Source organism: Aristolochia californica, unplaced genomic scaffold (assembly GCF_029961685.1).
Source record: "Aristolochia californica isolate CCGP_79_NKW_82.1479 unplaced genomic scaffold, dmAriCali1.0.hap1 SCAF_13, whole genome shotgun sequence".
Lineage (NCBI taxonomy): Eukaryota > Viridiplantae > Streptophyta > Magnoliopsida > Piperales > Aristolochiaceae > Aristolochia > Aristolochia californica.
Window position 1 is genome coordinate 4,428,731 of NW_027181804.1, and position 16,567 is coordinate 4,445,297.

At 37.4% G+C, this 16,567-nt stretch overlaps 2 protein-coding genes across 3 annotated transcripts; one reads left to right on the forward strand and one right to left on the reverse strand.

The window, feature by feature from the left end:
- Positions 1 to 9,681: 9,681 nt before the first annotated feature.
- Positions 9,682 to 10,463, reverse strand: LOC137948152 (small ribosomal subunit protein eS17-like). Its single transcript, XM_068794121.1, has one exon. The coding sequence runs from the start codon at positions 10,355 to 10,357 to the stop codon at positions 9,926 to 9,928; it is 432 nt and encodes a 143-aa protein (XP_068650222.1). The 5' UTR covers positions 10,358 to 10,463; the 3' UTR covers positions 9,682 to 9,925.
- Positions 10,464 to 11,020: 557 nt separating this feature from the next.
- Positions 11,021 to 16,136, forward strand: LOC137948909 (uncharacterized). 2 transcript variants are annotated; one of them, XM_068795124.1, is made up of 7 exons: positions 11,021 to 11,415; positions 11,625 to 11,975; positions 13,547 to 13,681; positions 13,763 to 13,805; positions 15,329 to 15,397; positions 15,576 to 15,690; positions 15,784 to 16,136. In XM_068795124.1, exons 2-7 carry the CDS (start codon positions 11,686 to 11,688, stop codon positions 15,912 to 15,914), a joined length of 783 nt encoding a protein of 260 aa, XP_068651225.1. In that variant the 5' UTR covers positions 11,021 to 11,415; positions 11,625 to 11,685; the 3' UTR covers positions 15,915 to 16,136. The 2 variants fall into 2 exon arrangements, with proteins under 2 accessions (XP_068651225.1, XP_068651226.1); XM_068795125.1 differs by having other exon boundaries at positions 11,639 to 11,975.
- The last annotated feature ends 431 nt before the right edge of the window (positions 16,137 to 16,567 follow it).

The window sequence follows — 16,567 nt, forward strand, 5'->3', positions numbered from 1 at the left end:
ACTACAGAAGAAACCAGGCAAGCAGGACAGTGGCAAGGACGTTAATATTTTTACAACGTGGAGCTACTCTGGAACATAAAAAGTTTTCACGGAAGCGCGAGATTTGGTTGAGCCAATGAAACGTGGACAAAGGAGAACGAAGTCGTCAGCAAGACGACGCGTGGGTCCCAGAATGATGACGTGGTAAGTGATTGAATTTCGGCGAAGGTGGGAGAGCTTTGAGATATATATATATTCAAAGCAAAACGGACAGGAGGGCTGTTTTGCGTCTTTCCGAGCAAGACCGGTATGTGTGGGAGCCCCGTGCCAACGTCTTGGGCCCACTTAAGGAGGATCAGTTACCTAATTATAATAGTTAACCAGATTCTGTTTCCGGTTATGCCCACACTAAGCGGAGTCCAAGCAAAACATGGGACCCACAGACAAAGGATCTGAGCCGTTGGATGGATAAAAACTATGAGTAGGATGCCTAAGAATGTTCGTCCTGCCGGATCATGCATGGAATGATTGGCATGGCTAGGATGGGACCCCCGCTTGACGTTCATCCGGATCAATCACTTTCCGCCTTTTTTGTAAAGAAGTAAGGAGGGGGTGGTGGGCCCACCAAGTGAAGCTTGCAGCGCAAGTTTCATTTTTATTTCATAAGAGGGAGGGAACAAAAGATCAGTTTAAACAAAAGTAATGAGGCGGGGCCCACAGGTAGGAGGGGGAATTATTACTATTTACTGGTTAATGCGAGTCCAAGTAAAACATGGGACCCACATACAAAGGATCTAAGCCGTTGGATGGATAAAAACTATGAGCAGGATGTTCGTCCTGCGGGATCATGCATGGAAAGATGGGTCCCCCCGCTTGACGTTAATCCGGATCAATCACTTTCCGCCTTTTTCGTAAACAAGTAAGGAGGGGGTGGTGGGCCCACCAAGTGAAGCTTGCAGCGCAAGTTTCATTTTTATTTCATAAGAGGGAGGGAACAAAAAATCAGTTTAAATAAAAGTAATTTGAGAGGTGTGAGATTTGAGAGACTTTTTTTTGTGCTTGAAAATAAAAATCAGATTTGCGGTAAAAATGAAAATGATCTTCCTAACTTTACATATTTGAGAGGAAGAAATTTCACTTTAAAAAACCAAGTATTAATAGATTATATATTTGTGCATTTTAATATTAATTGTCTAGTTAATATTATTATAGAGTAATTTAATATGTAACATTAAATATGTTAATAAAAATAATATTATATTATTGAAAAATTAAACATTATATATTATAGTAAATTAATAAATATCTATCACTTATTATAATATTGAATATTAACTCACTCATTTATTTCCCTAGTTAACTTACGATGACTCGAGCGACTTGATCGGGTTTCATTCTTCCCTGCCCACACCACTCGTTCAACAAAACAAATAATGGCTGAAGAGCTTTCCTTTCAAGAACTAAAAGGATTTGCAATTGAGTTCATCATTGGGGATGTACCTACTTTTAAGTTTGAAAGCAAAATTAGCCATTTCCCAACAACTCTTTATTTTATTTTATTTTATTTTTTGAATTTTCCCAAGCGAATGCTCTACCAGTCATGCATTTCAGAAACTTGCAACATTATGTTTGCTTGATCAGTCTATGAATAACTACTTTTACAATGTTAAAGTTCTTTAGACGCTAAATCTCATTGATAGAGAATGTTAACCAAAGATGTAGGGGTTTACTGGAATTCCAATGTCTCTCAAATGTGATAACACTGGGAACTGGGTGGTTACCTTCCATGCTGACAAGCATACAGAATTTCAAACTATTTCTTCTCAATATGAGATGTATTATTTTGGCCTGTATCGGTCAAGGATTTGGATGTGGAGCTATCAACCAGGCAAAAGAGAAGGTTATCATCTGGGAAATAATGCTTTGAAATAGGGGCTGATGTTTCTCTTGGTGACTTTGGAGAGTAAATTGTTGACATAGAATGAAAATGAGAAAGACTCTCAGGGTTCCCCCATCAATGACAACTCCCTCCAGGCCACAAAGAGATCATTCAAGCATGGGGACCTGCAATGTAAGCTTAATGAAGTTCCAACTAAGGGTGCCAAAAAAGCTTTTGAAAGTCATATCTTTCACCAAAAAATTTATACATCCTTCCTTATTGTTCAAATGAAGTGAAGGAGGATATTGTTTCTGATCTGGCGACCTTCGATGGAAATTTATCCATTTTTTCTTGTGTTGCTCTAAATTTCCTTTCTTATTAGTTTACTACATTCTTAGGTAGATAAGGATAGAGAATTATAGTTATTTTGTTTTTCACGTGTCAAGGAGACTATTTTCTTTTCTTTTTTTTAATTTATTTTAAAAATTCCCATACCCTTTCAACTTTGGCTTGATCTCATTACTCAAGTCGACCTCAAGCTAAGGCAAGTATGATTCTAAATGAGCTTAAACATACCATTGTTTGAACTCGACTCTGCCTTGGATCAGACAGCCACCCCACCACTACTCTTGCCGGCCAAACGCAGCCTACACGTCAAGGGAAGAATAAGTAAATTGAAATTTTAGGGAAAACACTACAAAATCTTCTAACAATCATAAAAAGAACTTTGCAAGCATAAAAAAATTAAGCATTACATAAAAATATTACCTATGCGTATAATTAACTCGTCTTTAATCAAACATCTTGCATAATTAAGTTAACCTTCCAAAATTAAATGTATGACAGGAGAATAAAATATGGCATTGCCATCACTGTAAATTAGTTGAGTAAACATCATATGGCATGCCCTTTATTCATATCCATCAACAAAATAAATAAATAAATAATTGCGGAGCAGCAATAATGTCCGTACCCTGCTTTAATCAGATAAGAGAATATTGGTAAGATTTGACTGCCCTTTCAGCAAAAGAATAATACGCCTGCAGGTAAAAATGAGAATGAAAAGCAGGAGAATTTCTGTTCTCACATCCTACACCTGCAAATGCCCTTTTATATATGATAGTCATGTTCTCCACCAAAGACGAAAAATATTTTGTGTACATGAAAGATTGAATAGAATATAGATGGAATCTATTACTCATAGACCTGTCAAATTTGTTTCTAATCAACAACAATATAACGTAATGAGGTAGGGACTATACACAAATATCTCTACACATCTGTCCAGGACAGTTTGGTGAACTAAGCAGCCAGCTATTGTTGTGCAATGCCTGAGCCAGAAACATATGGATTAAGCAGTGGAATTGAAGTCTACTGGAGTTTGACAACAGTACATGAACATTACAGACAAATAATCCAACCTTTGTTGAAGCAGTTTGAAGAATTTTACAGATACGACCAACACACAATTTAAATTCTCCATGATTCATCAGTGACCGCATCCTTCATCGTTGGAGGGTGGTTTAACTGATTCTGTTTCACACGCTATTGATGATCATAGGAGACAGACCCTATTTACCCACAATCCCTTAATGCTTTGGGTCCACTTTCCTTATTCTAATAATTTTGCTTAATGATCTCAAATATCATAACATCCACCTTCCCACCCCACTAAACAGAACTACCATCGGATAGAGATGGAAATAAAACATTGAACTCCAGGAAAACCATCCAAATGATGGAAAGGACTGTGGCTGATTTTAATGGATAATGTAAACAGAGTCCAAAACAATACTTTCTATCATTTTATTTCTCCAGAATAGCAACCTAGAAAGTAAACCAAATTATTGAAATACTTGGATACGATCTAGCTGTTTTGTTTTTTTTTTTTTTTTTGAATGATCTTGAAAGTTAGACAAAATGTTGCTGTAATCTTTAAGACACAAAAAGATGAGACCACAGCATGCGCAAAGCAACGGAAAAATAGAAACGGCAGTGTTTCTTCGAACACAGCCTAACTTCGGAGTCATCAGAAAATTTTATTTTATTTTCAAATAGGCAGTCATTGGCAATCTTGGCTTCATGAATTTCAAAACAAGTCCTTATTGAAATAAAATATCATCAAGAACAAAGAAGCCATGAACTAGAAAAGCAAACAAGTTGAAGAATCATATGCTCAGTTAGGTTTTTTGTTAGTATCTTGTTTTGATTGCCACTACAAGCACTTGACCCTTGATATGAATTTTACTTGAGGTTCTTTGAGTCACTCTGAGCATCAATAAAATGCCTCAAATGCCACCATAAACAGAAAAGGCAATGAAGTTCAAGTTGTCAAAAAGGGACAAGTTTGTTAAGGAACTCAACCCACAAAACCTTTGAATCCTCTCCAATCATTTTAAGAACAACAATATCACACTAAGTGAACGAACAGAACAAAATGAGTTTCTCCTGTCAAAAGCACTCTCATTGATCTTCTCATTGATTCATAATTATACTTAAAACAATTAAAAAACATCACCTTCCAAAAAATGCTTCCCCTCTTGGCAGAGATCCCAGCACTTGAAATTATAACTCTGGAAACATTCTAAACACCTCAAAAAGTCACCAGTAAGATCTAACATGAAGAATTTGAATTCTTCTGCGTTTACTTTCTTAGGAAAATGGGCATGAATACCATCAGTGTTTGTTAGTTCTAGTTTTCTCCATAGTTATGGTCATGAATACCATCAGAGTTTTGTTAGTTCTATTCTGCTCCATAGTTCATAAATTATTTGCTCCATCGGTAAAGACTTTGTTCCAGCTCAAGGCCAGTTCTGGTAATCAGTCTAAATTGAAGCCCCCAAAACACGCCATCTATAGGTATAAATGATATATAATAATGACACAGCAAACCATGATTTTTCAGTCTTGCAAAATAAATACTTGCTATATTTTCAGAACCCTTTTGCTTAACTTCATAGACCACATTCCATGCATTAAATATATCTTAAGGCTTATTTGCCAAAAGCTTCTGATCTTATTCTTATAGCATCTGCATTCCCAAATACTTCACCTCCTTGTTCAGGGACTCACATTTCCCCATTGAAACAATTCCACTGATTCCTCTACCTACCGAAGGTGAAACACAAATTTGATGCATTACAAGAAAATTGAGTCAATAGGGCATCTAGATCCTTGTCAAGGAAACACAGTTCCCCCAAAGGAATGGCTGCAGCTATCTTTTGAAATTTGCCTAAAGTGATACTGTATAAACCAACCAACCTCTCACGAGTATGATTACTCAATTTTGTTCTGTAACCATAAAACATAAAAGAGAAGTGGGATCATTGCTGCACATGCAAACGGGATCTCCATTCATTGAACCAGCTTGACTCTGTCGCCATTTATTACATATTGTTTTGACAGTATACAATCAAAAGCACCTTTCCATTCAAAATGTAGCCAGGGTTCCCCACGACTAGAGAACTCATGAACCATTGGCTAAGAAAGCAACAATTTTTTCCTAATCCAAAATAATGGAACTCCTTCAACTATATCAGGAAACCTTATTTCAGGGTGACAAGTAACAGCAACCACTTGACCCACAAACTTGAGCACATCAGAGCACAAATAACTGCAACTGCGGTTAAGCACCAGCATTAATCAAAACTATGATCACCAGTAAACATTCGACACTTTAATTAAAGATATAGATAAAATAGTAAGCAAAAAAGGATAATCAACAAAAGGAGAGTTATGCCACTCTTTAATACTACATCTATATATCATTTCAAAAAAAATACTACATCTATATAAAATGAGTTTCAGAACAAGAAAATGGAATTACAATAAAAAAAAAAATGGAATGTAAGACACGACAACATCTTCTAATACCTCAAACCCCATCACCACCATCAGCCATGAAACTGAAGGATAAGAGCCAAGGATCGCATTCGCTCCCTCGGATCGAAGGAAATAACCTCCCTCACCCGCTCGGATATCGAGCTTTCCGGTACCCAAAACGGCGACAAGGGCCTCTTCCTCTTCTTCTGTATCGTACAGTCCCTAATCCCTTCCTCCACCTTATCGATGAACTTGGAGCTCACTCCGTCAGAACCATCATTGTGGTCGTCGAGCAGCCGATCGGCCATGGGCTCGTCGACTGAATCAGCAGAATTCTCGGCCGGGGAGTGTTGCGGCTGGAAGCAAGAGAGATAGGTGGTGAGGTGGAGGTGGGCGGCGTGGAGGGAGGTGAAGGCGCTACGGAGTTGGGAGGGTTCGGAGGAGGAGGGCAACTGTTTGGCTGTCTGGGTCGCATGCTCCAGGGCAGCGACAAGGTCGATTAAGGACGTCTGATGTTCCGTGGGGCTGGAGAAGGAGGGCGGTCGGAGCTGCTGCGAGTAGGGGGAGAGGAGCTTCATTCTTCTTTCTCTTGTGGGTTTTCGCCAAGCGGCCTGTCGTGGAGCGTTGGTCTGTCTTTCCCGCTCTCCCTTCAGTGGCGGGGAACCGATGGGGGCTACCCTGCCTTGAACGTAAACTAGCGCGAACCCAATATGATAACATTTATCAAAATACCCGATTTAAAAATTCTATTTACCAATATATCGAATTCCAACACTTATTATTACCCAAATTACAACATTATCGAAACCTAACCACTGTCTGAAAGAGAATAGAATAATCTTCCCCGAAAACTTCAAGCGTATGTCTGATTTGAGACGATGGTTTACTTTTTTTTTCTAATTAAGTAAAGATCATTAGGATGTTGCAATTAAATCTTCTCTTTAATTTGAACGTTTTCATGGATGGTTATGTAAGTACTTCTGGTTAATGGTCTTCGGAAGAGAGAAGCAAAGAGACGAAAGCTTCATCTTGACTGGATGTTAGCCACGAAGGGTTTCATTTCATGTCTTCCATAATCAACTCCTTCGATGCTTCAGATAAAGATTTGATGCAATGAAAACCGTGTTGTTTTCCTTCAATAACCCTTGGAATTTCTCTTCGTACTCGTCAACTCCATCTCTCAGTCGTAAATCATGTCTTCTGCGGAGTCGGCCGGGATTGGTCGGTAAGATAGGCGCGTCCTTTCCCACCGAAGAAGAGCAGCCAAGAGCTGGTTCTCCGGAGCCACGATGACCATTAATTAGAACTGCTTCGCGAACTAGGTAGTGCCTGCCGGAGCACAAATAGAAACAACCCCTATGAAATCATGCAGTGGGGTGGAGGCTGTTGGAGGAAGACAAATCCGGTACGTAGAGGCTGATTTTTTTTCAAAGTGAATGCTCCTAAACGAACCAGAGTCAAATTTGCAGATGGAACCAGATCCTAAACAGGATTGATCTGATTCGAATCAGGATCACTCTCAGCTTGTGACTAATCTGCAAATGAAACGAATCTGTTGGAGAAGAATGAAACAGAGTGCTCCTAAATGAGACAAATCTGGCTCAGAGATCTTTAATGGTTGGATCACTAGCATCTTTCAGTGATGAGTACCCAGAGAGGAGGAAGAGCGTCTCTTATTTCAGCTCTTCTTTACCAAGCGTATTCATATCAATGTAATTCTTTGAACTGATTATAAAAATGAGAGAACATAAGGGACTCAAATTGAACTCAAATTGTTTACTTTGACCACTCATTCTTGTTGATTGGAATATCTTTTAGGCCACATATCTTAATTATTCATTATTGTTACTTCAATTATGGCTAAAGATATTCTAGTCAATTTATTTGAAAAAAAAAAAATCTTTTGAAAATTACTATTGTTTCACTCAAAGGTCTATAAAATTACTTGTTTTGGTCTCAATCTGTTAAGAGGCTCTTGATTGTTGAAGAACATGAATGAAAGGGTATTGCATAACTCTCACAGTAAAAAGACTCAAAGAAATAGATTTATTATGGTGGAGTCTTAAAGGAATCTCACAGGAGGAGGTCTTACAGAAGAATCTCAATTAAAGGTATAGTAGTTATGTTACTTTTCTATTTATTTTTAGTTATTTAATTATTCTAAGACTTATCTTTTAGTGTTAACTTTTAGTGTAATTAGGACAAGGTTACTTTAATTATAATTGGATTCTAGTTATTTTCACTATTATAAATAGAGGCTTATGTACTTAAATTACATCAAGTTAGTAAAATATTTCTCTTTTAAAAAAATTCAACATGGTATCAGAGCGGGTTCTGTGAGTTCACAGATAATGTGATCCTTTTCTGATCTATTATCTCAAGTAGTTTAAGTTTGTATTCTATCTTTTTTCTTTCTTTCATGTCCCACTACCCATTGGTTTATTAGAATTCTAACATCCATACTAAACTTTTTATATTTAAAATTATATATTGATGAAAATATCTTCGAGTCTACTTTCCAACACAAAAAGAATTTTGGCAATCAAAGTTTTCTACAAAGAGAAATTGATATGTGAAACAACAAAGGTCAAAAGGCAAGAGAAGTTTGAGCAACAGTAAAAATCTTCAATTTTTTAGTCGTTTAAGCCATAAAAAATGAGACTTTATATGGATATTTATATTTCAAAAAAAATATATGTCAGTTTATTTTCTACCTTATTAAATTAATTCTCAATTTGAGTTTTCTAGAGGGAGATATCAACTTCATAAGGGTCAATGATCATGGTGGCCAAAGAAAAAAATGTATTTAGTTCAACTAGATTACAAAGTTTGAAATCTATCATATTTTCTCTTAAAAGAATTATATTTTATTAATAAAAGTTATACTTCGATGAAAGTTATCGAATTCTAGTTTCAGAAGAAGAAAATTTTATGTCAATTTGATCTACGTTTTAAGGAGATATTCACATTGGATTTGGCTAAGGTCACGCAAGAAAATCAAAAGGTTATAAAAGATTCAAGAACGAATATTTTTATATCAAATTAGATAACAATTTAAATATTTTTTAGTCTAGTTTTTTGAGCAACAAACTGTGTGTGATTTTGAGATATACTTTTGGAGATCGATATCAGAAGTGCCAAAGGACAGTTCTACCAAAAAATTCTCTTTTTTCCTATTTTTTCTCATATTATCTCTCCATCCATTGACGTGAATTGGGTTTTCCTTTTTCATAAAATCTAGCCAAATTTATCTTCTAATCAAAGAATTTAACCACAGTGCCAAAGGACATGTTGCATAATCATCTCCTTCAAGTTTTTTGTTCTTCACTCAAGAGGTGAGTTGTGTTTGAGTTACTAATAAAAAATGAGTAATCACCTTGTTAAGCCGTAAAGTTAGATAGTTTTTCCACTTTTAAAATTCAACAGAATGTGTGTTTTAGACTATGACCATTGTAACTCACGGCTTAAACCTATTAGCATTTTTGTTTTTGTATGCCAACATAGAACAATTTTACAATAAATATTATAGTAAATATTTTATACATATATTTCTATGATAAATGACTAAATCCCTTTTGTGAATGCTTTATTCGCAAACCAAGTAACAAACTGATTGTAAATTTTCTGTTAAAATATGTTTTTTTTAATTTCTCCTAAATTTTAATTACAGTATACCTCAATTTTTTGCTAAATTTAAAAAATAAATTTGAGTAGATTCTAAATTACGGCATCTAGATCAATCATAGAGAAATTGCCAAACAAATCTTAGAGACAAAATCTGTTAGTTTAGCACATGAAAAAGTTTAACAGGCAACAACTTTATAGGGTGATTTAAGAACCCCAGAAATTTAGCAATCATAGTCAGAAGCTAGTTCATCGACCATAGACATAAACAAGCGGAATCGATCACAGGAAAGAACGGAAGAAGACCAATCACATATTTAATTTTGAGATTGAATCATGAAAAATAATGACCACCCGAAGTTCAGATCTCACAAGTATAAGATAGGCAAAAACATCAGGTTTTGTGATGTAGAAGATGAAAGTTCAGTATAGTGTTTATCTACTAGTACAGCAAAACAAATGCAAGAAAGGGCCAGATTTCATCCATGAAATGTAAAATTCGGCAAAAAAAATAAAAATTAAAAAGGTAAATGTCTTAACTACATGAGCCCTAAATCACAATCTCACTATCTCAAACACAAAAATCTTGTCTTTCGGCCAGCCTAACATCAATTAACTCACCTAAGCCCTCCTTCCGCCAAATCCACCCATAGGCTTCGAGTATGTCCCGGCACCAGTGACAGCCGTCTCAGGCTGCTTGGAAACACCAGGGAGATCTGCCATTCCTAGAGCCGCAAGCATGTCCATGGTCTCCTTGTCGACCTCAATGTTGTCGACCTTAATAGCGGATTCATCAGGGACGAAGTCCATGCGGCGCTCCCTTTCCTCCTCCTGGAGCTTGAGCGAGATGCCGCGCACGGGCCCGCGCTGAATCCGCTTCATGAGATGCGTGGAGAATCCGGCGATCTTGTTCCTGAGGCGCTTCGACGGGATGATGGCAACCTCCTCCAGGATCTTCTTGTTGGTGTGGAAGTCAAGGGTCATGCGAGAATAGTACCTCTCAATGACCACCCGAGAAGATTTCTTCACGGTCTTCGTCCTCACACGCCCCATTTTCTATCAGACGAGAAGAAACCTGGAGTCCTTTCCGGCTCCGCTCTGGGACGCAGGGAAGCTTTTTAGGGTTGTAGGATCGCCTGTGGGCAGCGCTGTAATATAGCTAGGGTTTATAACAAATTCCTTTTATTGATAGGAAGACGTCGATCCCCTAAAAATGAACGGTTAAGATGAATAACTCCAAGTTCACGACTCATCAAGTGTGGTGGACATGAGGTATAGATTTTATTGTATTTTTTGTTTTAGTTTGTGGACTGAATTGCCCCCTCTTTGTCACGTGAGAAATTTCTCACCCGTCGTTAGTTACTTGGTCCAGGTCAGCCGGATTTTTACGATTATCTAAATCTTATAAAGCTTTACTTTAGAGTCTGCTAATTCAGTCAGAATTAGTTGACACGTATCTCGGTCTAACCAGAAGCGGAGAGGTCAACTGGGGCCCGCCCTAGAGTAGTCCCAAAAAGATTCCGCATTTCACCTCAGCCTCGGATCAGATCAGCCGACTCCCCTGAAATTACGGATCCAATGATACGACGCGTTAAATTTTAAAAGATTAAAATACTCAAATTAATATCTTCAATAGTTAATTATGCTGCCGTGGGTCTTAACCGTCTTAGAAGAGACTGGCCGTCGTCTCCGCCCAAAAGCGACGTGCGGCGCACCACCTCAACTTCCGCATGCGCCGCGCCCGCTTTCATTCAAAGCTCTGCTGACTGTCACCCTCTCCACGTTTTTTTTTTAGCCAAACTAATCAAACACCACTCGCTCCTTTTTTCCCTGACTGTAAATTTTAGCTGGAAATTGAAGGAAAGAAAAATAATAATGAAACAACTGCAATGTAGATGGGACGGGAAAGCCTCCGCAATTTGTATCTCATTGTTGACGAGGTCTATGATTTTTTCCTTTGCATTAGAAAATACTGCTGAATGCTGTCCTCTTCTTCTTCTCCACCGGCTATCGGCGTCTCTCTTGTTTCATTAGGGGTCTTCATGCGGTCCGCTGTTTCTCCACCTTCCTGCCAGTCTGAGAATCGATCATACGCTTTCGATTTTCCCTAGGTACTAATGGATCATCCTTTTAACTTTTCCAATTATATGTTTTGAATTGACGTTTTTATCACCAAAATAGGGCATTTTCTACTTCTAGTTTAGTTTAATTTGATTTGCTTTTTTTTTTTTTTGTTTTGTTTAATTTAGTAGTTTTTCACTTTTTGTATGAAATGTGTCTGTTTCCGTTTGTGAGAATGATGTCTAAATCTGAATTTTAGGTACTACGCTGTAGTACAATTCCATCGTCAGAGTTTCTGGTGGCTCTGTTAATATTGTCAAATGCGGAGACATGAACCGGTTGGTGAGGAAAGCCACGATATCGAGAAACAGGGGAAAGAGGAGGATCTGGAGAAGGGAGGCTCGAGTTCAGGGGAGCAATATGTAGATAAGAACGGTCCTTCGGCGGTCAAAATATTGATATCTCAGGTTGATGAGCTCAATCAAGTATCTGGAGTGCAGCACGAGCATGTCTCTAAAACTGTGGAGTTAGAGAAGGCTGAGAGGACTGATACTCAGACTCTTAAAAAAGTGGGCTTGGTGAGAGCTGATTGCGTCCATGAACAATGCAGGTGCGCAGTGTATTTCATAACTGCACTCTTTATTTCATGATTATGGTTAAAATATATTAACATGGCACGTCATTTACTGAACAAGAGCTCGCTCTTGTGTAAAGTGTTTCTTTCATTTCACTAAATTATGTGCTTTTGCTAAAGAGTCGACGTAACAGGATTACTAAGCCATCTTTCTGCAATCTTTCTGAGAAACAAATAATTAAGCCACCTAAGCGTTCAAATTATGGTATGCTTTATGGCTATTTTAAAGAGGATTTGAGGTTGCTGTGTTAGTTTCAAGTTTGAAGAAATTTTATCTTGGGAAAGGAATATGTTTCGATAAACAAACTTACTGAGACCAAAAAATAATCTGCAGATGTAAGAATCTCCAAACTCATAAATTCAGAAACATGAGCCTAATTCTTGAGCCAATTTGCCCTGCTCTCTAGCTTTGGAAAAGAAGGAATATCCTTGTTATTTGGTTTCCTAGAATGATAGCTTTTTTTCTCTTTACTAGTTTTGTTGGGTATTTCAAGTTATGCTTGAAAGTGTAAATATGAAAATAAACACATCAAAAAGAGCAAGAGGGAAGAGATTATTTTTTCTCACTACTTCCAATCTTTTTACCCTATTTCTCTATTTCATAGTTGTTGTTATAGCAGGACACTTGGATAAGTTTCATTATGAGAGTTGGAACTGATGAAACAAAGGGGAAAACAGAGATGTTCTATCATTATGTTACATTTCCTTCTCTCTGTTTTCTTTCTTTTGAAGAAATATTTCTTTTGATGATAATTTTGGTGTCAATATCATTTCCATCTTTTTCCCTTTCTTTCTCTTCTTGGCAGGCACTCTCTTTTTCCCCTATCTTTTCTTTCTCCTAAACTTATGTTTTAGGCTTTCTGCTGTAATCCTTCACCAATCACCTAACTGGGAAGATGTTGATTACATGATCATTGTGGGTGAGGGCTACTACATTGTGAGACTGGACTTACCCAACTCCATAACTTGCAATTTAAGTGGAGTTGGAAAGGATATTAAAAGTAAGTTAAGAGATGAGAGTAGAGACTAGGAGCTATAACTTTTTTTCAGATTTTTAAATATCTAAGGTTTGAGTCTTGAACATTCTTGTAAAGTCTATAAATCTATAATGTGGTCATTTGCTCATCTCATAATTTAGGTTGGGAAATTCATCTCAATAATGCTACAAGCTTCAAGGGTTTGTGAACTTTCGATGTCCCTTTCTCTAGCCCTCAGCATCTACAGACGTGTGAATTTACACTATCATCTGGGTGCTTTTTAGATGGCATTATCATTAAAAAAATTCCTATCACATGCCTCTTTTGTAGGGTGTAAAATTTGGGACAATGTAATCCTGTGTAGTGACATAAGGGTTGTATATATTGTTTATTATTATTTTTTGGAAAATTACATGGGTTGAATTCTCTTTAACTGATTCCTTGTGTTCCTTTGCCCATAGCTTCTTTTGGAAGCTTGTTACCATAGTTTCTCCAAATTAAGTAAATTATGGATCTTTTCTTGATAAATTGTGAAATACTTTTAATCCTCTGTTTTTCCATTAATCACAGAGTCTGCCAGCAGCAATCTGAAGAAGCTCTGATGGATCTCGGATGCCATTGCCGAGGTGAACTCGCCAAAGCACATCGCTCCTGTATAGACATGTGGTTTCGCACAAGAGGTTCAAACAAGTGTGAGATATGCCAGTAAGTTAAACAAAATGGTGGCATTTAAAATGTTATTGGTTTCCAGGGGTTGTGACAGTCAATAGATCTATTTTTGTGCAGGCAAGTGGCGGCAAATGTTCCAATACCAGAGCCACTGCCAAGTGTAAATGTTTCTTTATTGTACCACCTTAGAATATTAAGTGTGAATTTTTGTACCTATATGTGAGTTTTGGTGTTTTTGTATTGTTCCTAGTTCAAGAATATGTGCTTATTCTGGTTTCTGTTTGATTTTTCATATGGTAACTCATGCACTTGATATCATCATTTGTTTTGTTATTTGAGAAACTAAAATTGAAATTTTGGTTGCATGTAATGGTTTAAGATGGTAAAGCATCAAATGATGTATTCTTTGTCACGACCCTTGTTAAAGTTGGGCTGGTTCTTCCCATAATGACTAGCTTAAGGAAGCATTGCCTCTTCTGAACTAATAAACATAGGATCTTTTCAAGCCCGAACTAATGTTGGTATTCTTCCTCATACAACAACTCTCTCTTAGAGAACTAATTTGAGACTTAGAAGCATATTTACAACTATAATCTGATAGACTTTTTTACCCATTACCATTCTACCTCATGTCCAGGTTTTAATAGACAACTCGGGTCAAGACATGGAGAACATGTACTCAGTCCATGGAGAACAAATACAGAGGCCACATAGAACACAAAAACAGGCTAGTGTTGGCATTGATGTCATGTCCAAGTTGGGTTCATCCTCAAGGAGTGGTTAGCATAAGTTAGGAGAACCCTTCCCAACTAATGAGCATATGATCTTTGCAAGCCCAAAGTAGGACTATGCTACCTCAAAAAACAACTCTCACTTTTAAACAAGTAGTGAACAACAACTCACTTTTAAACAAGTAGTGTTAGACATGTGTTGAATTTCTTGAAAAGTGAAAAACTTCATTGACTTGATGTAAGAGGAAATTTGTAGAATCTAATTAAAATTAAACTACCCTTGTCCCAGTTACCCCCAAAGCTAAACACTAAAAGATAAGTCCTAGAACAATTGAACCACTGAACATAAATAGGAGACTAACATAAGTAAAACACCTTTAACTGAAACTCTTCTGAGAGACCTCCTCCTGTGAGACTCATGTAAGACTCCACCATATTAATTCTGGTTATGTAAGACTTCTTACTATGAGAGTCATGTAAGACTCTTCCATATCTGTTCTTCAATAACATGGAGTCGTGGACATTTATAGATTGGTAACTTTTTTAACCTACCAATGCCCCTAATCTTCCATGGGATGCACCTTTCCCTTTTAAATTCATTGCATGGAGCACTGCAGATTAGTAGCATGCTAGTCGCTCGTGTTAGCTTCTTTTTGCAAGCAGCTGCTGAGGCTGCGGGCAGCAGAAGGCGCCTTTATTTTGTTTTAGTCAAACCATTCATGTTTTCTTCATAAGCTCTAATGAGTGTCTCACTAGGCAAATGTTGTGGCCCCTTATATCCTATGAATTATTCAGCAATAATATGAGTACTTCAGATTTACTGTCAGTGGTTACTCGTTTTTCTTCATTTGAAGCTAGCCCCTTTTTTTGGTTGCTGAGCTGCCATTTGCTTTCAATACTTATCTAAGTTATCAGTCTCGAAATTGAATATTGTCCATGTGTTTCTGAACAGACAAATTGTTGGGTTTGGAGGGTAGATCCGGCGATTGAAGCATCTAATTTTGTCCACGAGCGTGAAAGGGTATAGACATTATCATGATCAAGCTCAAATGATACTTCAACCATGTTGTTTGATGAACCATCCCAATTGCTTCCATTATAACCAGTGCCAATAAGAATTTTTTAATCAATGCCATTAACATTTTGATCTAGCTATTTACTTGAGGTGCTGATCTAGTTTACTGTTCTTTTATTGATAGAGTTGTTATAGTCCTACTTGGATTGCATTCTCGATTCTAATTGGTGGACTCTTATTGGATGTCCTGATATCTATTTCTCTAGGAGTTTCTGCTCTCCCCGTTAACATCATAATAGGTACTCTTCTCTTTCCCTCTCTCCATTTCCATAGTTTCAATGTCTGTATTTGTGTTGGTTTCTGTTTAGTAGTCATGGCAAGGAGCACTGCAGGTGTTCTCATTGTGTTGGGACTTGGTACTGCTCTGCGGCTGGCACTGGAATGCTGCCATGAGTGGCGTTTGAGGAGAGTAGTCCAAAGAATGGACATAACTGTAAATCCTGGCTTCCAGCACGTTTTGTAAATACAGAATCCTTTCTGAAGAAGATCAAATGCAATAGGCGTTTATGTTTCCGAGGTGTTTAGAGCTGTGGTTAACATTTCATATCACCGAGTAGACGCCTCTAACAAAAAGTTTGGGCACTCATCTGATAATGCTTATTGAAGTTCTTCCCTTTGAGTTTCCGGATACTTTTGCTCTTATTGATACGAACTAATAGTGGCATTCTTTATGTTCAATTTCCATTTCGCCTACTCAATGCTATTTCCTTTTGATTGCTTTCGAAGTCTGTCTCTTCTGTTGCTAATGTGGACAGAAATGAGAACGGGACCTGGGCTTTGGACCAAGGGAGGGGAGGTTGGTTGCCTCCTCTTTCACCACAAATGGAGTGTTGGATTTTTTGTTTTTTTATATTTTGGCTCAGGTGAGATCATTTAGATTATTAGGCAATAAAGTTGAAATAATTCTTACTTTTGTGGGTGGGTTTAATTAAAATAAAGGTCCACTAGATATAAAAATTTAATAAAAGAGCTTCTTTAACTTTAGAAAAATGTTTGATTTTGCCAATGAGCATTCATGCTTCGAAATTCCGGCAGGATTGCCGGAATTGCGAAGCTTAATATATCATGTAGAGACTAAAAGAGTAAGGGAATAGAAGGGGAGGCGGGGCCGGCCGG

Coding starts and splice junctions, on each gene's coding strand:
- LOC137948152 (XM_068794121.1), bottom strand. CDS start 10,357: ATGGGGCGTGTGAGGACGAAGACCGTGAAGAAATCTTCTCGGGTGGTC.
- LOC137948909 (XM_068795124.1), top strand. CDS start 11,686: ATGCGGAGACATGAACCGGTTGGTGAGGAAAGCCACGATATCGAGAAA. Junction 11,976..13,546: donor TGCGTCCATGAACAATGCAG/GTGCGCAGTGTA, acceptor CATTAATCACAG/AGTCTGCCAGCAGCAATCTG. Junction 13,806..15,328: donor TACCAGAGCCACTGCCAAGT/GTAAATGTTTCT, acceptor GTTTCTGAACAG/ACAAATTGTTGGGTTTGGAG.